Below are 25,535 nucleotides of genomic sequence, written 5' to 3'. Positions count from 1 at the left end.
AATAAAATAAAAAAGGTGGGAGTTTTTTTTTATTTATGGTATTTTTTTCTGTTTTTATGCACAGAATAGTGGAGAGAGAACAGAAAGTTCTGTGAGCCAGATTTAAACTCTCAAATTTTCCATATGAGCTCAATGTTAGCGCACATGTGCGAGTCACTAGGCCACAACTCTTAATTTTTATAAATAACATTAAGTTATATTTTTCAAAGTTCAGACAAAAAAGGAAAATGATGTCATTATTTGCTCACCTTCATGTTGTTCCAAACCTGTAATAATTTCTTCTGTGGAACACAAAAGATGATATTTTAAAGAGTGATAGTAAACATTTTTCTTTTGAGTGTCAGCGGCTGGATTATGACATACAGGTTTGAGATTATCAGGGGAGAGATGGTGTACAGCAGTGCATCTGAACTGCTGGGTCATGACCAAACTGGGTGGGGTGAAATGTATGTTTTGATAATATAATGATAAGTATAAATAAAAAAGAATAAAATAATTATATAATTGTGCATACTTACGTCACGCATCCAATCAAACTCTACAGTATTTTGGTGAAAATGCATCTGTCATTGGGTAGACCCTAACAAATTAGGCTCATGTCAACACAAATAGTCTGCTTGACATGCCCTTATCCTCAGAAAGAAAGAAAGAAAGAAAGAAAGAACTTCACCACTTCATATCTAAAGTACTTGACATCCACTTGATATAGTCCTAAATCAGTTGAGAACCACTGCCATACAAGACCCTGGGGAATGACTTGATGGAAAAGACCTCAATAGGAACGCTCAATGTTAGCGCACATGTGCGAGTCACTAGGCCACAACTCTTAATTTTTATAAATAACATTAAGTTATATTTTTGTTCGTTCAGACAAAAAAGGAAAATGATGTCATTATTTGCTCACCTTCATGTTGTTCCAAACCTGTAATACTTTCTTCTGTGGAACACAAAAGATGATATTTTAAAGAGTGATAGTAAACATTTTCACTAAATGAATAAACAAATAATCTTTTAAAAAATTATATTTTCTTTCATATTCCACAGAAGAAATATAGTCATATAGGTTGGAACAACATGAGAGTGAGTAAACAATGACAGAATCTTTATTTTTGAGTGAACTATCCCTTTAAAATGAATGTATGTATTCTCAGCCCCATACACTTATACAGTACTCTGACCCTAACAGTACAGAGAGAGAGAGATGCAGGCACTCTGTGAAGCTCACTAAGACATCTCTATTATGTCTCTAGTGTGTGACTTGCAGATAGGAGGGAGATGTGTCTGCCTGCTGTGATGTTTTCAGTTTTTCTGCACTGCCAGAACCACTATGTGGTTCTAATCCCACATCCTACCAGTGACCCGGACCCACTACATTACGATCCTATCGGGCTGCGCACGATACGCTTCTAATTGAAAAAGGCCCTGCACCATGTCTAAACCTCTCCTTGCAACTCCAGCGCATGTTGTGTCTGCATGTGGAATCGGATCTGTAAGAGGCTTACGAGCTCGTGTGCATGTCTGTGTGAGTGTGTTATGCTAAGCATGCGTGTGCGCGTATGTGCAATACCTTTAAAACAGAGTAGATTTGATATTTGAAACAGCCAGGCAAAGGAAGGAATTAACCACCTTTACTTAGTTTTAATTACAACGAAGTCCACCTCTGTAGCAGAGAACTAAAAATACACACAGGGTTTCCCAGTGGGACTGAAGTTAGCATGCCTTACGGCTGCTCGTACCTCAAACACACACACACACACACACACACACACACACACAGCACAACCTAAATTTTAACACCAGAAATAAAACAGGCCATACATATGTATTTTGGGATCTCAGTCTAATTCAATAAGATAATGCTACAAAAAATTATACATTAAAAAGAAAGAAATGGAAGAAAAGAAGAAGAAAAAAAATCAAATTTGAAAAGAGAGAGCAAAAGGCACAGGGGAATATTAGATGAATCCAGGTCTTAGGGGTGTTCCAGCGAGTAAAATAAGGTTGAACCTCAATAGGATCAACATTCAGGGCAAAACTGCAATAAAAGTAGAAATGTGACAGGGAAAATGATCTGTAATTAGGACAAACAGCACTAAAAGCAAGTTCAAAGATAATTGTTTTTGGAGGGGCGTGTGACTGACTGCCAGGATTCCCAGGGTGGCCAGTTTTCTTGCTTGAATATTGAAAGTGAGAGAGAGAAGGAAAGACTACATGATAAAAGAAAGCAAAGATGAAGGACTCTGCAGAAGAAAAAAAAAGGTTAAGAGGAAGGAAGGAACACTCAACAGCAGGACAGAAAGAGAAAAAGTGAGACCTTAAACTGAGCGAGGGGGTGAAGGAAAGTCAATGAAGGTAAGATCAGTCCATTTGAGAGAAAAAAAACATTAAAAAAGAGAGTGTGAGAGAAAGTTAACAAAGACACCCTACCGAACAAGCACCAATCCATCATAAGACCAAGCATAAAAAACAACAAGTGTCCCAACACCCTTATCCCCACACACATCTCCACACAAAGACTGCTATTGTGGTCGGTTTTCACAACACTATGGCCTTTGATGGATTCTGCAAGCTAAAGAATAGCGACACAATAGATGGCAGGGGTCAGGGTATAAAACGTATTATGAATTAGATTTTTTGATGTTTGTAAAACAGCCCAGGCCCCACGTTTGTATTAATCACCTGAGGAGGGTGTTGCGTTCCCAAGGAGTCAAGGGAGGAGGGACCTGCAGGCCGTCCTTCATAACTTTACATGTCTCTCTGTCTGTCTGTGTATCAGGAAGCTGAAAAGCAGCAGGAAATCGTGACAATGTGAAATGCTATAAATTATATCGTTTTATTTTATTTGCAAAACTGCCCAGGCAGCTTTCTTTTTTCTCCCATTTCCACCCCGTAAGATGAAGTCACACTTGGCGTGTGTGAAACATAAGCATAATTGTGCTTGAACTGACTCAGGCGAGACCTAAAAATACCCACAATGGCAGTGAGATGAGCAGAGAGCCGCTTGTCCTTTAGCAGTGCGTGCATTCTCCCTATTTTTCCACACATGCCAATAACACAGGAGTAAACGGATGCGAGAATTAAACCTCATTGTCCACAGATATGTCCTGCTATAGTTAGTCCATGTTTTTTTTTGTAGGATGCTTAACATCGACAAAATATTGTGTCGGCAATGCCGTATCCATCTCTATCTGTGCATGTTTGAAAAGAAAAAAGGGCAGAAAAACAGTTCATCCGTGCAATTTTTGCAATTAAAAAAGACAAAAATAATTATTCCGCAGCACACTCGAGCAACACATCCTGAATCCACGAAGCACGGATCACGTGTTTAATAAAAAGGTTAATCAGTTGTTAATCAGAGGATTAATAACTTGTTATTTTCTTTACAAAACCATTAATATTATGCCATAAATATTTAATGCTGATGGGTGTGTGTGTGTGTGTTTTTTTTTTCTTTCTTTTTTTCATTGGGCGGGGAAGAGTAGACTGCGAGAATTCGGTATCCACACGCTAATGTGCATTAATCATGCTTTGTTAAAGACAAATAAATTCCTTCATGTTTATTAATACAACCTCGGAGACAACAATACACTTTACATTATTTAGAAAGTTATTAATAAAGTATTTATCAGCAGTGCCACTGCAGGACAGAGAAGGCTACAAGCAGGCTAATGAATGTATCCCACAGTCATAGACCCTCAGGATAAGGATTATTATGATTTAAATAGTGGTATTATCACTTTAGGATGGGGTTGAGGTGGCTGAACCTGAAGTCTTGCACTTTTAGGTAAAACAGGAATCCAAAAGTTTTGATTTGTGAAAAGATGTTTGGTTCTCTTCTGAAAAAACAACAACATCAACAACAAATATATATATATATATAATACTAATAATACTAATGATATATATAACATGCCTTCCTCATATATACCTCCATCTTTACACTTAAAGAAAATATGACCACAACATGAGGGTTAACACAACATGTAAGAGACCATCACTGAACTGACTTAAAAAAAAATTGTTTATTTTCAGTCAAAGTTGGGCTGTACTTCAATCAAATAACTGAATGGATTTCTCACAAAATGCAATCCATCTAGCTGTCAATGCATCCATCCATTCTCTCAGCAATCTAGTAGTGGCCCCGTGCCGTCAAAATATAAATAAATATAAATAATGCACATCTACGTGTCTTTAATGGATATCAGCTGAGAACGACTTGAGTGAAACCTCTACAAATCTATGAGCCTGAAGCCACTCTCTTTCACATTAATAAATGGAAAGCGTGGCCATGACTCCATCCAATCCACCAGCTTTTATAGAGTCCTCCGGTACAGGCGCCCAGATGGACTCCAACAGAAAACAATCTCCACTATGCCACCATCATGCCGCCCCACATGGCATTTAAACCACCTTCACCCCATTGTCTCAAACGAACAGAAAAACCACAGAGAGAGAGAGAGAGAGAGAGCGAAGGAAGAAAGAGCAGGAAAAGAGCGAGCCGCTGCCAAAAAAGAAGCCTGGAGAAAGTGGGAGAGAGATCCATTTTGTGTTTCGGTTAAACACTGATTTCATCACTGGACTAAAACACATAACTTTAATCCCTGCCTTTAGATTTTTTTTTTTTTTGTTGTTTTTTTGTGATCCTGTAATAACTATAACTGTTAAATAAAAGCCATGTTTTCTTCAGAGATAGAAAAGCAGCAGATTCAAAAACATGTCACCCGTCTCTGTTTTTTAAGCATGATGTGAGGATCTGTGACTGGAGGGTTGTGGTGTTAAACATGTTATTGCTAAATATTACCTCAGGGAGTAACAGTGTATGTATATATATATAACACCTGAGAGAAAGAGAGAGGGAGAAGTGAGGGGGAGTGGAGCATGTTGCAAAAATCCAGGCGAGACACATATGGACTGATAGCGAATTAGCAGAAGAGAGGAAAAATGTTAGAGAAGGTTGGAGAGAATGAGAGAACAAAAGTGGGGTGGTTAGAGTGATAGTTCACCTAAAAATACAATCATACATCCTTTACTCAAACATGCTCTGTGGAACGCAAAAGAGGGAATGTAGAAGAATGTCTGAGCTGCTCTTTTCCATACAGTGAAAGCAGATGGTGACTGGAACTGTCAAGCTCCAAAAAGGAGCAAAAATGCCTAATTAAAATGTATAATTCATGCTCCATAAATGTGGTCCTTATGGCTAATGTGTTCTACATCAAGTCTTCTGAAGCTATAGAGAGCAACAGTTATCACTAAGTTAAGTCATTCACAGTGCTTCATGGGAGTGGGCGGAATTAGCTTTTTACGATTTTGTGATTGGTGGATTTCTTTTTTTTTTCTTTTTTTTTGGCATAATCATGGATTATGTTGTTTTTCACCAGGAATTCCACTAATAAAATGGTTATTTATAAAAAATACAAATAAAAAGTTAAAATAAAGTTGATGGCTTCAAAAATCATATACTATTGATTAACAACCTTGTAGCTCACAATAGGTCTGTCTTTAAAGGTTATCGTCAAAAACAAATTCCCCTATGGAGAAAATGAATGGGATTTTAACTTCCAGAACCCAAAGGCTTCATTCTATAAAATAGCTTTCAGTGAAGAACAGATTATTCACTGAAAATCTTTATTGACAGTTGTTGTCACTGTAAGGAACAGAGTAGCTAGGACATTTTGCTATAAATAACTCCCTTTGTGCTCTACAGAAGAAAGAGAGTCATATGTGTTTAAAAAAAAACACGAGGGTAAGTTGTTCATTTTGGGTGACTGTTCCTTTAAGGAAAAAGAAGCAAGATTGTGAGATTGATAAAGTTACAATGAAGAGAGAGAGAGATGGTCCATGTAGTCCTATCGTCTCTTCTCCTCTCAGGACATGTCTTAGATTTCAGTGTGATTAGATAGTCAGGGATAGAGAGATGTTCTGAGGGAGTATTAGTAATTAATCACTACTGAAGCTGGGATTTCCACTCTCACTGTCTCATCCACACACACACAAAATGTTCCTTTAACCATTCAACAAAACACAAAGAGAAGGAAAAAATACCAGAAAACAAAATAAATAGAAATAAAAATAGCAAAACAATACAACAAAAAAACATTAAGCAGAGGCTTAAGAGGCAAATGGTTCCCTTTGTGCCATGTGCTAATTATTACCGTGCCCATAATGGGCTCCAGTCTCCTCCATAGACGATGTCTTAACACCTATCATTACTGAATGAAAGGGTGACCATAAAAAAAAAAAAAAACGCGGCCTCCGCTTACAGCTCTCCTACCACCCCTTCACAATCTTTTTTTCTAATTTTATTTTTTTATTTTTTTCTGTACTATGAATAAATTTAGACTGTCCCGGACATGAAAATGTCAAATACCTAAAATACACCTAGGCTAAATAGCATATAAATTTTTAATGCTCCTTCATCCTATGCTGCTATTCTCATATCTAGTATGTCTGCCAACAGCTGTTGCAGGCTCTCTCATAGGGGGATTTATAATCTATCTAAAAGTGTGCTGGAGCATTGTTCAGGAGGAGGAGGAGGAGACTTTTTACTCATAGGCTGCTTTTACCTCTTATATTCCCCTTAAAAAAATGTAAAAAAAAAAAACATAAATCATTACTGCGTCTTTTCATTCTTTATTTCGATTTAAAGATCACACTTGTAATTTTTTTATTTTTTATTTATCCAAATATGCAAAGTGCAATAAAATGCATGAAGATTTTAATCACGCTTTTTAGCCCAGTGATTATTTCTCAGGCTGGTTTTATTATTTAAAGTCAGTTTATGTATTCAGTTTTCCTTAAAACCCAGGCTTGTCATCGGCTTGTCATTGGTAAGCTGTCACAATAAAATATGCAATTAATTAAGCAAAGTTAAACAGTAAAACAATGTGAAAATTTAATCCATGAAATATAAAAAAATATGTACAAGGTAACATAAAAATATCCAACAATTATTCTGGATTACAAATATTTTAAATAGCAAACTGAAAAGATTCATACAATTTAAAACATTAAAAACCCTGTCCTGACATATATGAGAACACATCAATCGTTCAGTTAAAATCTACTGTCACGTCATAGCTTACTCTGGTCTGAATATACACTACCATTCAAAACTTTTAGATGATTGTTTATGTTTTTGAAAGAAGTCTCTTATTTAAAAAAAAATATAAAAAAAAATACAGTAAAAACAGTAGTATAGTGAAATATTATTACAATTTAAAAATAACTGTTTTCTATTTTAAAACATTTTGAAATGTAATTTATTCCTGTGATGGCAAAGCTGAATTTTCAGCAGTAAATACTCCAGTCTTCAGTGTCACGTGATCCTTCAGAAATCATTCTAATATGGTGCTCTTGTGCTGCTTAATATTTGTGGAAACTGTAATACACTTGTTCAGGATTCTTTGATGAATAGAAAGTTCATTTAAATGCATTTATGTGAAATATTTTGCAAATGTCTTCTTCACTGTCACTTCTGATCAAATTGAATGGGTCCTGAATAAAATAACTAATATTATTTTTTTTAAAGGGGTCATATGATGCGATTTCAATTTTTCCTTTCTCTTCGAAGTGTTACAAGCTCTTGGTGCATAAAGAAGATCTGTAAAGTTGCAAAGACTAAAGTCTCAAATCCAAAGAGATATTCTTTAAAAAAGTTAAGAGTCAACCACGCCTACCTAAAACGGCTCGTTCTAACACGCCCCCACATGTCTATGTCACGATGTGGGAAGATTTGCATAACGCCGTCCAAATGTTCACGCAAAGAAAGAAGGCGTAACTTTTATTCTCGCTGTAGTATTGTTGCTGTCGCCATGTCGAGACGCTGTGTGTTTTTGTAAAAATCGACGAGTTTCAGAAAGGCAGGGCATAGAGGAGAAACAATAATGTACAGTATGTGGAAAATAATGTGTTTTTTTAACTTTAAACCGCATAAACACATTTCATTACACCAAATACACAAAATAATGTTCTTTTTAGCAACATCATTTGACCCCTTTAAAGTAGTGTAGGCCCTATGTCATATTGTTACTGTAATTTTGTAATACATTTGGATAATAAAATGTATAAAAAATAATTGGTAACACTATACAATAAGGTTCCATTAGTTAACATTAGTTAATTAGTTAATATGTATTAACTAACATGAACAAACAATGAACAATACATTACAGTATTTATTCATCTTTGTTAATGTTAGTTAATGAAAATACAGTCATTCATTGTTAGTTCGTGTTAATTCACAGTGCATTAACTAATGTTAACAAGCACAACTTTTGATTTTAATAATGCATTAGTAAATGTTGAAATTAACATTAACTAAGATTAATAAATGATGTAGAAGTATTGTTCATGCTTTGTTCATGTTAACTAAAGTAGTTACCTAATGTTAAACTAATGAACCTTATTGTAAATTGTTACCAAATAATTAGATTTGATGAAACTGACATACAACTGACATACAAACTACTGCTAGAGAAGACACAGATGTAATCATCCTTTTATCTCAAAATCTTAGTTACTAGTTCTAGTCTTCTCTACCTATCATATATATTTTATATGTATTGAGGTGTTATTATGTTCAATTATAAAATTGTGGTGGCCACATATGAAACATGTCACTGAAAAGGCTTGAACCAGATAGAAGAGCAAATTGGTGTAGCAATTGCTCTAAATTGGGCTTTTATATGTCATTTAGGTGTTCGGCTTAAAGACACATCGCAGGAGAAGATTACAACCGTTCAGCACAAAACGTGCCACTTCAAATGGACTGTCTGTTAGGGATCAGACTCTGGGATCAGTTAATCTCATCCTGACACTGATGATTTGAGACCAGCGGGTAAGTGAGCATGCTTCACGTCTTATCTAAGGACCGCTCAAGCATGCAGATCTGGGATCAGCGAGCTAAACCTACGTCCCATATCTGGTCCAGGAGCGGTGTCGCGTTACAAGTACCGAAGGAAGGGCCGTGAGGTGAATGTTCGCTTACCTGATCACTCTACCTGCATACTGGTCCGGGGCCCGTCAGGTTGAAGAGACCGTGACTCACCCCGCCACTGAGTCTGTACGGCAACAAGCGATGACAGCGGCGATGAGTCTTTACTCTGTCAGCAAGAAAGAAAGAGAGAGAGGGAGAGAGGATGTCAGGCCAAATGTAACAAATTCACTGAATCACAGCAGTGGCGCAGAGGTCAAGGAAAAGCAGCCGAAAAAGGTTAAAGATGAAATCAAAGCCGTGTCTCAGAGCGCCGCTGAAAATCTATCCCAGCGAGGCAAGGCCACCGCTGACGCGCTCGGCAGACAAGAAGCTAAATACTGCACGCCACTCTGGGATCTTTCATTTTCAGCCGATCAATAAGGACTTATATTTATCAGGATTCCAAGCAGCTGCCACATCTGACAACCTCCACTTCATTTTCGCACTCTGCCCTCCCTCCTTCTCTCTCTCTCTCTATCCATTCATCGTCCAGCCCGTCTTCTGTGGCCTCGTGCTAAATCGGGACCTATCGACCACCAAAGCAAAACGGGGGGCCTCCGGTGCGGCTTCAGCCCTCACATACTGCCGCGTCCTCCTACTAATATTGGGTTAAGAAGTGTGCGTTTTGTCATTAGCCTGTTGGCTCGGGCCCATCTCCCTGCTCTCTTTGTTCCATGGCACGCCATTGAAGCCTGCCAAGAAAATGGCAGCGTAAAACACGTACACTTCACCACTTTATTTCCCCCGTGCGAGCGCTTCGAAAACACAGATATATTTAGGGAGGAAAAGCAGGGGGAAAAGAAGAAACTCTCCAATTTAAATCATTCACAGAAGCAGAAGATTTGCTGAGAGGGCGGAGAAGGCCGAGTTAAAATAGCTCAATCTCTAATCATCTGTACGGCAATATTTGCTGTGAGGCATTCTAAATAGATTATCGCTGGTCCATCTGCCTCATCACTGATTTATAAGGCGTTAAGCTGCTTTCCAAAGGCAAGGACTTCCTTTGCAGCTACAGTGGAAGGATTCTTGTTCAAATCAGGGCCAATGGCAGCTGAACAAGCCCGCCGCTCGCAGTAAAGGAGTTTCTGCTTTCAGCGAGTGAGAGAGGGAGAGGAAATAAAAATAGGACGGCACTATCCTGTTTGGAGTCGCCACATGAAGCAGTTGAATCCAAAAATTTTCTATCTGAATTTATTTATTTATTTTTTTTTCTCCACAAAGAGACAGGGAGGAGGGGAGGAAGTGAAACACACACACACAAACATACCCACAGAAAACAAGGGACATCATTAACATATGAATACTGTATGCAAATGGTTAGAAGAGAGCAGATGTTGGCGCATTTAATTGACCTATATGTGAATTGCATCCAAACCTTCTACACGGAGTATGCTGAGTGTAACACTGGATGCCCGGCACTGGCTTCCTTAAACAACACAAACAGGGAGGAAATGAGGGGAGGGTGTGTGCTTGAGAGAGAGAGGATGGAAAGAAGAGAGATAGAGATGTGCAAAGTGAGGCAGAGACAGATGAAGACAAAGAAACCCGTGTCGGTAAACGGCACGGCACGGCCACAGAGATGCCTAAACGCATCGGCTGTCAGATCCTCGCGACTCTTATGGAACATCACTGCGCCACACAGAAAATCAATCACGCTGTGGCCTTTGGGGAACATGAGCGTCGCTGACAGGTTATGAGCTGCAACCTGTGTTGTCTTCAGTTTATCCTCCTCAACTCTTACTTTAACTTCCATACTATGCTGCCGCTCTTTTTCATCTAGAGACAACGGGGGGGAAAAAAACGGGGGTTGTAGGGGGTGGAGTCATAGCGCTTCTTTTGCTAAGTTTTGCATGGGTGAACTATAAGAACCACAAATGCTAATTTAATCTGGGGTTTGGCCTTTCTTTCCCCCCTTTCTCCCTCCTGCTAGGGAATGTCATTAAATTGTATTAAACAGCCTTTTGTCCGCAGGGCAAGGACCACCCGATATATGATAATACATTAATACCCTGGTGCTACAGCCACTGAGCTGAGACGCTCTTTAAGGCTGAGCAGTACACACATGGAGCGCTAGTCTGAGTATGGGAGTTTGCATGTGCACAAGTGTGCATGAGAGAGAGAGAGAGGCTGGCTAACAAGTGTGACACATACTAATAGAAACATACCTAATAAATTACAAGCTTTCAGGGTCTGGCGAGCTGACATTTTCTCTGTGAGCAGGACAATTTCATATCTGCGGAGCAGGGGAGCAAATTGCATCACGTGGAGATTGCTGAAAGATTAGCATAAAAATTAACACTTAAATTTCAGCTTATTGTCAAGCCTTCTTCTGCTCTTTCTGCAAAACCAACAATCAATTCCTCTTAGAAATCTGATTAGCTTCCATGACGCTTATTATCCTAGTCATGTTCCCGCGTCGCCGTCCAAGACTCCTGGACTATTTGTTAAAATAGAATTAAGAGGCTGATAAACCCATAGGTGTCTCTCATATGCACATAGCTTTTTGCACACTTTCCTTTTGTCCAGCCCCTTTATTAGCAGTCGCTCATTAAATATGCTGATTAATATGCCATAGATCGCAGAGGAGTATTTTACATTCAGATAGTTTATTATTTACATGTTAAGCCCAGCTGATTCAGCTGAAATAAATAGCATTAAGTGCAAAAAAAAAATTTTTCATTAGAGTTCCGTTAGCCATAAATATAGCTGACATTTTTCTTTATTTCTTCCATTTTAATTTCGCTGAGAATATTACACTGAAATAAATGAACTTTTCCACGACATTCTAATTTATTGAGATGCACCTGTACATGTTAAGCCCAGCTGAGGCAGCCGAAAGAAACAGCATCAAGTACAAAAATAAAAAATGTTTCATTATAGGTCCGTTAGCCGTGAATATAGCTTACATCTTTTTTTCTTTCTTCCATTCTAAGCTTTTCATTGAAAATATTATATTATTTTGCATATGCTAATAGCTCTAGAATTGTAAATATTTGAATTTCAAAAATTCAAATAAATAAGTATTGCATAATAATAATAATAATAATAATAATAATGAGGAAGATAATTATAATTAATTTATTTAATATTTTAAGAAATGCATCAAACTATGTAGCTTATGTACTTGTGTTCAATAATAATAATAATAATAATAATAATAATAATATATAGCGCCTTTCCAAATCCCAAGGTCACTTTACAAGTCAGGTTTAAGGAACAGAAACAGATAAACATCAAAACCAGAAGACAGAACACATAATAATAATAATAATAATAATAATAATAATGAGGAAGATAATTATTATTCATTTATTTTATTCATTTATATAATATTTTAAGAAATGCGTCAAACTATGTAGCTTATGTACTTGTGTTCAAGAATAATACTAATCATAATAATAATGAGGAAGATTATCATTAATAATGTATATTATTAATTCATTTAATATTTTAGGAAAGGCATAAAAAAGGTAGCTTATATACTTGTGTTCCATACTACTACTACTAATAATAATAATAATAATAATAATAATAATAATAATAATGAAGAAGAAGATTATAATTAATAATTTATATATTTTAGGAAAGGCATAAAATATGTAGTTCATGTTCACTTCTTCAAGAAATAGACATGAAAAAGTAAACAGATATTTGAACACTACAACAGGATATGCTGTAATTAATAATAATAATAATAATAATAATAATAATAATAGTGGTAGTGGTAGTAATAATGAGGAAGATAATTTTTATTAATTTATTTTATTAATTTATTTAATACTTTAAGAAATGCGTCAAACTATGTAGCTTATGTACTCATGTTCAATAATAATAATAATAATAATGATGATGAGGAAGATTATCATTAACAATTTGTATTATTAATTTATTTAATATTTGAGGAAAGGCATACAAATATGTAGTTTATGTGCTCTTCTTCAAGAAGAAGAAGATGTAAAAAAGTAAATAGATACATAAACACTACAACAGGATATACTGTAATTGTGAATAAAAATAATTTAGCTTTTTAATAATAATAATAATAATAATAATAATAACATTCATAATTACAGCATATCCTGTTTTGAATTTGTTAAAGCCCAGTGGAATAAGTACACCACCATTTCCCCCCTCAATTTCGGCATGTATAAAGTCACCGTACTCATGTTGACTCTTTCAGCGAAAGCTGTGAAAGGCGTCATGCATTTTCAAAAGCCTTCATACTGCTGTAATGAATTATCTGTCAATACAGTCCTATTAAAATCACTGCACAAGTATGTAGTGATGAGCAGCGTGCGCTCTGGGTGGCTTTCCAGGTGGAGAGAGATGGGCTTCATTTTGTTTAAACAAATTCTATTTCATCGCATCCAGATGTCTTTAAGCGCAGTCCATTCACCATGTGCACACTCCAAGATCCACAAAAAATGTATACAAACATTTATTCATAACGGCATGCCTCTTCTCAGACTGAAGAGTTGTCATGGTTCCTTAGACTCTGTTTCAGGGGTAAACTAAGTGTAATGTGAAGCAAAAACAGTGTAACGTGATTAGCCGGAGCGCGCCGCTTCTGTGACCGGGTTCCTTGTTCCCTAGCCAGGTGTCTAAGCTGGGAAAGTGTGCTTGTCGTGTGGCCCACAAAAGCTGGTTGGGCTCAGACCCTGAGGAGTGCCAAGACTGCTCTGACATCCCTGATATGCCATTACCTGAAAACCTTGGACTTTATTAGTTAAAGTGAGAAGTAAAAGTGAAAGTGTGACATTCTAAGTGGATAACAACAGCTCCTGCTATGCAGAAGTTAATTTAAACCAGGAAACCCCACAAACTCCGTCTCTTTGACTCTTATTCTGTGTCTCTCTTTCTAGCCCTGCCTCCTTCCTGTCCTCTATTCTTATGTTAACTTGGATAATAGGAATGGGCCACCCGGCAGTGAACTTTAAAACTTAAGTCCATTCTCAAGGAAAATAATCCATTTCTCGCCATCCCCTGATGAAACTTAACTCACTTCAAACTTTATGTGTGGGCCCTCTATAGCTCTACCAATACATCTGCTGGCTCCTTAAAGCATATTACTTTTCACACGGTTTAAAAATAATAAACGTGCACTTAGCCGAGCTGTTTTCTTGTCCTAATGCCACACAATGGTGGGGAATAATTCAAAAGTCTTTAAGTTCAGAGTAAACACTTCGTTCCTTTGTTGATTGTACAGCTATTTTGCCTTTTTTTCTTTCTCTCTCTCTTTATCTCCTTCTGAGCTTGTTGTGTTTTTACTCTAAACAATACACCCTTCCTTCACATCTGAGCAACACACCTCACTGCCATTTAATAGGTTAAATCCTGTAGCATGGAGTCATATTTTAAACCGGTGGTTTATTTTTATGAGCGGGTGTAATTAACGCAGCATGTCCTATCTCTTAGTCATCGATGCCAAGGTCTCTATTTAAACAACTTTATTGTGAAATGTTTGCATTCTCAGCATTCGCCAGGCCACACACAGATTATTATTTCATACTTCTCAGCGATGCTCTGAAACGTTTACGCTTTCCGATGGTTATTGTTTTTGATTACGGCTCTGTGGATGAATCACGGACTGACTAGAAAACATGTTTACACAGGGCCAAGTGTGAACCTGAAGGCCTCACTCAAGCCAAATGAACACTCACCACCTGATTTATGAAGCAAAGATTAAACTATTTATGTGCAAGCAGTCTGAGTTGTTTAATTTCTCTTTTTGAGGCATTCACTTTGTTATTTGGAAGTACACACGTTAGACTGTCCAATATATTTACTGCAATAGAACATGTGAATAAGCATGGAGAAAATGTGAAAAGCATCCTTGTTAGTTACCAGATATGTGACCCTGGAGCACAAAATCAGTCATAAGTCGCTGTGGAAAGCTTATTTATTCAGCTTTCAGATGATGTATAAATATCAAATTCGGAAAATTGACACTTATGACTGGTTCTGTGGTCCAGGGTCACATATGTAGTTTGATGTATTAATAAAGTTTTTTTTTTCTTTTTTCTCATGCATCCCTACAGCCCTTTGTTACCAAAATGGGCTTATTTCAACTCATATTATATTGCTTATTATTATTATTATTAGTATTAGTATTAGTATTATTATTATTATTATTATTATTATTATTATTATTATAAATGATTATTATTATTATTATAAATGAGCCATTACAAAGGTATTTATTATTAGGCCATTACTACTGCATACTAAAATATAACTGTAGTAGTAATCATAATAATAATAATAATAATAATAATAATAATAGTGTTTATTATTATTACTATTATTATTATTATTATTATTATTATTATTAATTGAAGTGGACATCATAATGATGATTTGCTTTTAAACTAAAATACTGTGGGAGAAAAAAGAAAACCAGCATCCTCACTTTTTAATAAGACTCCTGAGCTTGTTTTTCTTTTACGTTTTGACAATTCAACCAATCTCCAATTTATAAATTAAATTCAGATGGGACGTTTAACAAAAGTAACAACAATTTTACCTGCACTCATTTTATGATGGATTTTAAATACAGCAGAAGCTCAACAATTATGAAATATCACCAATTTGTCAATTTTTTTATAACAGGTTAAAACCAGTACCAACCGTGCAGGCATATAACAAAAAGTCAAAAAATATTTTTGGAATCTGCTTAAGAACCCCCTGGGGTACAAATACTCCTGGTGGGCTCTACATTGTTAAAGAGAGAAATGAAATATGGTCTTGAAGACACGACACTGAGACAGATCAGATGGCAGAGCAGATGTGTTTTAACAATGCCTTCTCCGCAATGATGTGCCCTGTGCCACCACAAACATTTTAAGACTTTCATTGTTACACAGGTGCTTTCTCAGAGCACACGAGACAACAGAGCACAAGAGGCACGCGCCACCCCGACCACACCATTCACACTTAATAAACCTCATGCTCAAGCCTCCAGGGTGATGAGGTGGGAAGGCTGAGATGGACGTGACAATCTGTGAGCTAACCACACTTCGACATATGGTAAAGGTCCACAGGCCTCCCTTAATCTGTCCATCAAACTGGCTGCTCTGTTTCCCCACTGAAACATGAGAGCATTGCACGTACCGGCGGCAAGACTAATACTGGCGTACGCTATTAAACTAGTATAATGATTTTTTTTTTTTTTTACACTTGAACATTTTTCCCTTTCCAATGAGATTTGAGATTCTACCAGTGGGAATTACCTCAAGAGAAGCCCTGAAAACCCCAACCCGTAACCTCAAAGCATGATATCGCTCCATCGCCTTACCAGGCTGTGCAGAGGCGTGCAGATGGGACTTGAGAGGTCTGTCATCTTTTGATTAAGAAAAGGAAATGATCTCACTTTAAAGACATTCCTCATAGCCACCACGGCCACAGCATAGACTCTCTGACACTCTCATTCAGTCCACATAATGTAATTCTTTCCCCTACTCTATATACAGTTAAATTTTAGGATGATTGTTACCCTGTCTGTACGCTTTTAAACTAGTATAATGATTTTTTTTTTTTTTTACACTTGAACATTTTTCCCTTTCCAATGAGATTTGAGATTCTACCAGTGGGAATTACCTCAAGAGAAGCCCTGAAAACCCCAACCCGTAACCTCAAAGCATGATATCGCTCCATCGCCTTACCAGGCTGTGCAGAGGCGTGCAGATGGGACTTGAGAGGTCTGTCATCTTTTGATTAAGAAAAGGAAATGATCTCACTTTAAAGACATTCCTCATAGCCACCACGGCCACAGCATAGACTCTCTGACACTCTCATTCAGTCCACATAATGTAATTCTTTCCCCTACTCTATATACAGTTAAATTTTAGGATGATTGTTACCCTGTCTGCCTATAGCTGTCAGGAGACATACAGTAAAAAAAGCAAGCAAACCAATTCAGGTTAACACGAGAGAGAGCGAATCCATCCCTGCTTTTATTGTCAGGCACACGGCGAATCAGCTCAGGGACCTGACCTTGGGTTAAGTGGGGCACTGTGCCATTTCTTCATGACCTCAGGCTTGTTAAGTGAAGAGATGGGGAGTCTGGGAGCACGGGGGGAGGTCTCAGAGATTGAGACGCAGACATGGAGCTCCTCCATAAACCCGCAGAGACAGACTGAGAAGCGTCTCGCCCGTCACATTAAAACGCCTCTCAGCAACACATCTGCACATGAACTACAAATCACGTCTGGCCAGTGCTAGAGCTGTCGGGGAACTGTAAATGTTTCAGGACACATAGATTTAAAAAAAATAAAAAAAACTGACCCATCGCTAGGGTCCCTGTGTGAGTCCGGTCATGCTTCGAGACTTTGATTTATCTGACTGCATATGAAAGTGCCGGCCAAGCATCTGCTGTCTGAGCTGTGATCTAATACTTACCAATAACATCTACATAATATGAGGATTTTATCACAGATATCAGTGGTTTGGTTTACATTACATAGTATGAAAAATATTCATCATAACCACAATATTAAGCATAAAATTTCAAATGACTAATCTCCAACACCATAGGATCACTCTTATTCTTGCCATTTTTGCTACACTTGTGCCGATATTACAAGGGGTGGACTAATGAAATGTTATACAATTGTGAAATATTATTACTATATATATACAGTATATATATATATATATATATTTTAATTTTATTTATTTTTTTACAATATTTCACAATGTAATTTATTCTTGTGATGCCAACGCTGAATTTTCAGCAGCCATTACTCCAGTCTTCAGTGTCACATGATCCTTCAGAAATGATTCTAATATGTTAATTTGGTACCCAATAAATATTTTATTATTATTATCAGTTTTGAAAACAGCTGTGCTGCTTCGTATTTTTGTGGAAACTGATAAATTTTTCAGAATTCTTTGATGAATATAAAGTTAAAAAAACAGCATTTATTTGAAATAGAAATAATTGTATACTTCATTATAAAAGACATTATATATGTATTTACTGTCACTTTTGATTAATCCTTGCTGAATAAAAAGCATTAATTTCATAAAAGTATAACTTTTTTCACAAGTATTTTATTTTGTTTTCATCTCGTTGCCAGTTATACAACTGGAGAGAGGAAATGGAGCAGGGGAACAGGAACTGTCACAAGCCGAATTTAAACTCATGCTGCCTGCATGCACACGTCAGTTCAATGTACATATGCCAATCGCTAGGCCAACTGGCATCTCACTACTATTTTAGCCCACACTCCCTCTATTATCTAAGGGATCGAGCCAGGTGTCAGAGCTGAAGCTGAGACCACTGACATGACAGTCCCTCACCTCAGTCCAGGAGAAAAAGATCGAAGTGCTAACCTGCCTGCTGCCGACTAGGCACTTTACACACCAGGACAACATACTGAAACCAGAACCACCTCAACAAGAAAACTCAGTGGTGTTGAGTTCACACACTGATTGTTGCTTTTCTAATAACAAATAGCAAAGTATCAGCTGGTGAAAGGGAAAAAAAGCACATGTCCAGGTCAGACTAAGCGACAGACCAGTGTGTAAACCAGTCTGAAAGTCACTTGCTTGTGTGCCCTGTCGATTGCACCTGGACCCAACATTTTATTCAAACATTCTCAATATTTAATCACCAGCCCAGACTCCACCCTACCACTAGACCAGCACACATACAGAACACTCCCAAACAAACTGTCCAAAACAGAAGGGTTTCATAAGCCCTCTTCCTTGCATAAACACACACAGGTGTACACTTGTGAGAAACACTCCCTCAAACTGCTCGCTTTCTCATCTTTCTTCTGTTGAGCGACCAACAACTCACACACACACAAACGGTTTATGAGAGTAGGCCATCTAAGAATCATATAACATGCCGCACACACATGAAACTAATTAAACATTATCGCACTTCCTATGACAAAACATTCATTAAAAATGCACACACACACACACTCGCAAACACACAGACGACTACGCACTTCACATGCCCACCCAACCCACGACAGTTCTGTTTGACCTTGTGCTGCCATATTCATTACAACATTAAGTTACCTCTTCATTAACTTTTCATTATTTATGGGGGCTTTTGGGGAGGGGGACCTTTATCAAATACTATCTTTTGTTGAGCTCGCAATGTGGAGGCAAACCCCCTCGAGAAATCGTCTACCATGCCTCACTGCCAACAGGAGTATCAGCCTTGAACTCTGTCATTTCAGAGCTTAAATCCAGCTCCCCAGACCAGGGACAAACACAAACGCGCAACAGAGATGGAAAAGTGTTGCGCAGAAGTATTCCCTGTAAGATTACAGGCACAAACACAGGCCAAAACGAACTTCATAACTTCTTTAATAAGCCGCAAGACTCTGGAATTAAAGATGGGTTTGGTTTGTTTGTTTTCAAATTGCAACAATGTTTCACTTTTGCTTCTGTATTTCGGTTCCATTGTGTCGCCGATGTTTTGGAAAAAGAAATCAATAGACAATGCCATTTGAGTCATGCAAACATCGTTGACTACAGATAAACATATTTGTGTTCCCTACCCTTACACGAGCACCATTCTGTTCCCAAGGCATATCGCGCTAGCTGTCATTAGCGAACCATCGGCCCCTCCACCGCCGCAGACTGCCTTTTTAAAAAAGTCTGGCTGCCGACCATTTCACATCGTTGGCCAATTATAAATGGCAAATCACAATCAAGCCGATTTTTCCCTTCACCCCAGAAACACTCTACTCTGGCCTGGCTCCATGGCTGCTCTTGAATAATAGGGTGATAGCCCTTTGTGTGACAGCCTGCATGGGCATCGGGTATTTTACACATTCATGTGACGGATCCTGGGCTCAAACGGGCCCACTCTTCAAATGTTGCGTCGGCTCAGCCAAGTCTCTAGCCTTTTGCCGAACACACATCCGAACGCTAATAAATGGATTCCTTCCCCAACCTACCCCTATCGGTCCGTATTAATCTGAGTACACGAGACAGGTGACAGCAATAAATGCCACGAAAGTCTGCGGAGCCCCCCGAAAAAAGAATAAGAAAGATGATTTTAGATCAATGTTGAAGCGGGATCAGAGACAGCGGAGGAAGCTATTAAAGTGTATTAGGGCCGAGCATCAGACTTTGACTGATAGGGCCCTCGCTGACTTCCAGTATCGCGGCCGTACACCGCCGAGCCGAGTGTGTGTGTGTGTGTGTGCATGTGCGTGCCGTGAGCTCTCTCTCCATCCACACTCCATCCCATGATCATTCCCCAATTACAGAGAGCTAATGCATCCAGAGCCTAGAATCCCACCCCAAAAACAAGGGGAGAAACTCTCCAGAGACCCGCTAATAATATAACTTAAAACATGCTGAGAGAGAGCATTATGCGCAAAATGGAAATCAAAAAAGAAAAACTGTGTAATTTAAACTGGGGCAAGGCTGAAATGGGTTTAACTTACAAACGGTAAATTCTCTATCTTTTTATCTCTCTGTCACTCACTCACTTACTCACCCTCTCAGTAACACTAGCACCATGAACGAACACATTAGCCATAGAGGGGGTCTGAAGGCTGGAATAGGAGTCCAGCTGTTGGCTGTGAAAGAGCTGAGGAGCAGGCTGGGATGAAGCGGCTGTGAGAGCCACAGTTTGTGTAGCTCACAGCTATTAAACACTGTAATGTTGTTTAAAGTCAAGGAAATACATTTGAAAAGAAAGGAATGCTGGGAATATCCTGAGTTTTTTCCTCCTTCTGGCTGATAGCTTTAGTCTGAATAGCGTATCCATAATTAGAACACTTTAAATAATATTTGACAAACTAAGCATCCTCATATTTTAGTTTTCCCACTTAGTAATTGTGTTTTGTTTGTGAATTAATATGTGAACGTTTAGTTCTCTATGGCTGTATCATTCATTCAGAAACTCTCAACAAGGGAATCAATGAACAATTTCAAAATGTTTTGATTCACTGGCATGAATGAAATTTGCCACCATTAATGGTGCGTTCACATTGACAAATTTACAAAAATGAAATCTTCAGGAATTGACACAATTGGGAATTTGCACAAGAGGGCGAAAGATTTCCCCTACACAGATTTCACAACTGGTTGGTCAAGTTGGTCTAGCAAAATCTCCACAATGACCAAGAGAAAACTGCTTGATTTGAAAGTAACTTTTATGTGATCTGTGCTTCACACATTGTTACAATATTGACAAAGGACCTTTTTTTCCAGGAAAATTTCACATAATATTTTCTTAATGTAACCATGCCTTAATATTTTATACATATGATATACATTAAGCTAATTTTTCACATCAAACTCACAGAGTCTGATTGGTGCACACAGAATTCTGACAGCAACTTGCTTTACTTATTTGCACAGGACAAAGCTCTATTCTCCCCACCCACTAAAAAAACAGCCCACATAATGACAAATAAAGACTTGCTAAAAGCTAAACTAGTATCATATTCAAACTCACAGAGTGAGAGAAAAAAATATCATGTCTGAACAAATGTTTACTTTTTTTGAAAAGCGTCTGTCCTCTGAATAAAAACAATTACACAGAGAAACAATGGAGTCCAGCGTAATTGAACTGTTGATCTGTTAATTATAAGCAGTTAAGAAGAATGACACGCCGCTGTTTATAATATCTACCCTACTATCAGAAATGAATAGCGCAGACCATCTAAGGCCAAGAATAATGGATTAAAAAAGTCAATCTCTCACTAACACACTCACACAAAAGCCCTTCTCACTCTGCTTGACGTTATGCCCTAAAACTATGTTTTCCGAGCTGCTGGCTTGCTGAGTAGAGGTGTGCTGATATATTCCTAATCAGTTCTTTAGCCCGTCTGATCCAGTGGTTTGTGCGCATATTTGTCATTTTATCACCAAATTGCTCAGTAGAACAGAATGTCACTGTCCTCCCTCAGAATGCCTGCGCCCCTTGCTCCCATTTTTCCTCAGCAGGCTGAATAATTATCTGTTGTTATGATTTTTCTTAATTCTTAATTTCTTTCATCTGTATGAGTTTCTGAATTTTTGTGGTGCTGTAGCTTTAGGACATTAAATCGAGTGTTAAATCCAAATAAGCAGGTGCAAATGACAAGCAGAGAATGTAAAGCATGTGTGTGTGTGTGTGCGTGCGTGTGTGTCAACCACAAACCGTCCCACGGTACGCCTTCTCTCTACACTTCATCTACAGCATCTTAGGAGACAAATTTACCAAAGAAGTACTCCGCTCATTAAAAAGTGTGTGTGACTAAACCAAATATGCACCTAAATGTTTTACACACCCAAGTGTTCATATCTATATATATCTATATATGTGTATATATATATATGTGACCCTGGACCACAAAACCAGTCTTAAGTGTCAATTTTTCGAAATTTAGATTTATACATCATCCTGAAAAGCTGAATAAATGAGCTTTCCATTGATGTATTGTTTGTCAGGATAGGTGCGCTGACAGACTACATCATCCGGGAGGGCCTCTAAGCCCCAGTGAAATAGTTGTGTCTGCCACACAATATTACTGTCATGCTCCTCAATGTCCCCCACCCCCTCCTTTACAAGCAGACGCTCTGAGATTCCACACAAACATCCAGACCCATGGACTGTGTGAATTTACAATAATATATATATATATATATATGAAAAGCTGAATAAATGAGCTTTCCATTGATGTATTGTTTGTCAGGATAGGTCAACATTTGGCTGAGATACAACTATTTGAAAATCTGGAATCTGAGGGTGCAAAAAAATCTAAATATTGAGAAAATCACCTTTAAAGTTGTCCAAATAAAGTCCTTAGTAATGCATATTACTAATCAAAACTGAAGTTTGTATATATTTATGGTAGGAAATTTACAAAATATCTTCATGGAACATAATCTTTACTTAATATCCTAATGATTTTTGGCATAAAAGAAAAATCGATAATTTTGACCCATACAATGTTTTTTTGGCAATTGCTACAAATATACCCAAGCGACTTAAGACTTGGAAAAAGAAAGAAAGAAAGAAAGAAAGAAAGAATGGGGATGAAAAAAAACTGAGCTCAATATAAGTATTTCTATTTGAAATTACATTCTAATTGAAAGTGTATTGTTTGCGAAGAAACAAATGTTTGGTTATATAAATACAACCTTTGGTACTGTAGGTGTTGATAAAATCCATATGTGTCTGGATTAAAGTAAAAAATCTGATGGCTCCGTAGCTAAGAAAACCACAGTGTGTTAAGACCAATAAAATCTCTGTCTGTTACCCGAGTTGCAAATGTTCTCTTGGCTTACGGAGTTTCCATTTCCTCTTTCAGTCAGTTTGATCAGTTAATAACATTAGATCACTTCAGCTCTCCAGCGCCTGTTCCCCCTCTTTGAATCCCCTCAAGGTGGAACTATTGAAATGATACGGAGTCACTTTGAAGGGAGGCGGTTTGCTGGAGTGGGTGTTACTCCAATGTACATGATTACTCATGAGCGAGTTCTGAATATGTATGCATGAGGATAAATGAAGTCATATCGCATTAGTATAGAGAAGAGGGACAAGAGAGGAGAGAGAGAGATGGATGGAGAAAAGAATAAAGCAGAAGGAAAGAGGGAGGGGGACTGTAGGAAGTGTGGCAGAGGCTCTTGGGAAAGGGGACAGTGTGTCATATGAGCTTCAGAGTGAGAGGCCTTTATCAAGCGAGGCATGAGCTGCAGTTGAGACTGTCCCGCGCAAATATGGCAACCACCTGCTCACCATTGCTCTGCATCTGCAAAGAATTAATTTGGAGTTTGGGGTAATTGCAACAAAAATACAAAATCTGGCTGAGTCACATTCATTTCTCTCGGCCCGGCAGCGTTTAATTTGAAACAGGTCTTTTCAGTGGACTCTCGTTCTTTTCTGGAGGGATTGCGGCAGGTTATTTGCCCGGGAGAGACAGCCGACAAGCGCTTATATCCTGTCCGGGTTGCCTCATACCACTCCGGCTTCACATTCCACACGTCGCAGATAAATGCGGAGAGCTGTGCCAATTTTGCAGCTGTGTGCAAATCAGGAACCTTTAAGGACGCACTTTAAGGAAGCAACTGGCCTATCGAACAGTTGTCCAATATAATTACCACTTCTGTGTGTGTGTGTTTGTATATCATTGTGTGCTATTCTTCGAGACTAAGCATCATCATGTCTCTCTATATGATTGAAGGTGTTGACGTGATGCTGTGTGTGCGCATGCATTGGGAAAACCAACTGAATATTTCATCATGCATAAGCGTGTGCGCGTGTGATTGAGTGTGTGTATATCTCCTGATTGAGATTGGTTTGACTGGCTGGGAGGGAACAGATGTCAGCATGTGTTGACTGCCAGCAAGACTGAACAAAGCCAATCGCATCGTCTCCCTGTCCAAGAGCACTAAAACAAGGGACCTGCAAAACCATGGCCTGATATTAGCTGTCAACAAAACACACATGTGCTCACACATTACATTTTTTTTTCCATTTTCCCGAAATGGATTTGGAAATGCAATCAATTAGCATTGTTTGTGAGGCCAAGCTCACAGCACGCAGAATTTGTTACTGTTTCCCGTGTTGTTATTTACTAGGTAGTACTCCTGTGTGACCGCATGATTAATTAACATAGAACCACGAATTGCGTTAAGACCCAAACTGGTAATTTATGGCCCTGTCTCATACACACATGGTCAAAACAAAGTGTTTAAATGGTTATGGAAAATATGAGTCATTCAATGAGGCATGTTCATCAAATATATGAGACAGAAGTTATGAGAGGACTCCGCAAGGACAACATTCTGCTCACTGATGCAAATGGTTAATATTAACACACGTGCAAATATCGTAATTATGCGCTATTTTTGTGGAGTTGCACAAAATCACATGATCAATTTTTATAAAACTTTGAGAGATATCAAGAAAATGTCAGTGAAACATTTCAAATCGGGTGAGCGCAAAAAGGAAAGGAAAACTGAATGACTCTTGTTTGGTACTAATGTGTGTTGACAGCTTATGTGGTATTTTTATTCTTTCAGGTAAAGCTCTTAATGACAGCTCTTACAAGGTTGTGCGAGTTTCTTCTTGGTCAGGTTTTTGAATGGTTCTCATTGTATCAATAATGACACCTCTTCTTCTGCATCAGAAGACATGCACACATAAATACACCCACACTGCGAGAGAGAGAGAGAGCTTTTCTGATGGGAAGAAAAATTAAATGACTGTAAATACCGGCTTAGTTTAGGGGAAGATGGTTTTTGTCTCTTAGATTTCAGAGTTACTGCTTCACAAGGTCATGTGAGTAACATTTGGAAGGATGCATTACGGAACTATTAGCTTGACATCCAACACCAGAGACACATGCAGGGGCAAGGAGGTGAAGGAGAGGAAGAAGAGCGCGGAGAGAAAAAGAGAGAGAAAGTGAGGGTGTGGTGCGCCATGACAAGAAAGCATCATGGGACTTGTGTGCATGGAAGTGTGCACGACAATATGTCATGCCTCTCCTCTCTCCTTATCTTCTTATTGCCTTTAATTTTTTATTTTTGATCAGTCAGCCTGTCTTGTCGCTGAGAGGACAGCAGAGGTTAACTGGTAAAGTAGGTTTCCTAG

General features: G+C 38.1%; 1 protein-coding gene across 8 annotated transcripts in view; it reads right to left on the bottom strand.

The window, feature by feature from the left end:
- The window catches only part of znf536 (zinc finger protein 536), a 177,866-nt gene that overhangs the window by 108,602 nt on the left and 43,729 nt on the right, over nucleotides 1-25,535 (bottom strand). For 6 of the 8 annotated variants that reach the window (XM_016560711.1, XM_016560718.1, XM_016560719.1 and 3 more), the window contains 2 exons: nucleotides 8,987-9,101; nucleotides 2,680-2,780 (listed from right to left, as the gene is read on the bottom strand). In XM_016560711.1, coding sequence (XP_016416197.1) covers nucleotides 2,680-2,741 — 62 coding nt within the window. In that variant the 5' untranslated portion in view covers nucleotides 2,742-2,780; nucleotides 8,987-9,101. Of the gene's footprint in view, nucleotides 1-2,679; nucleotides 2,781-8,986; nucleotides 9,102-9,803; nucleotides 10,180-25,535 lie in introns of those variants that run through there. The other 2 variants (XM_016560715.1, XM_016560717.1) reach the window with 2 other exon arrangements.

This window comes from Sinocyclocheilus rhinocerous, unplaced genomic scaffold (genome assembly GCF_001515625.1).
Source record: "Sinocyclocheilus rhinocerous isolate Xijiao unplaced genomic scaffold, SAMN03320098_v1.1 scaffold18, whole genome shotgun sequence".
NCBI classification, from domain to species: domain Eukaryota; kingdom Metazoa; phylum Chordata; class Actinopteri; order Cypriniformes; family Cyprinidae; genus Sinocyclocheilus; species Sinocyclocheilus rhinocerous.
Note: the sequence above shows the minus strand (reverse complement) of the source record. Positions and strands in the feature narration are given on the sequence as shown.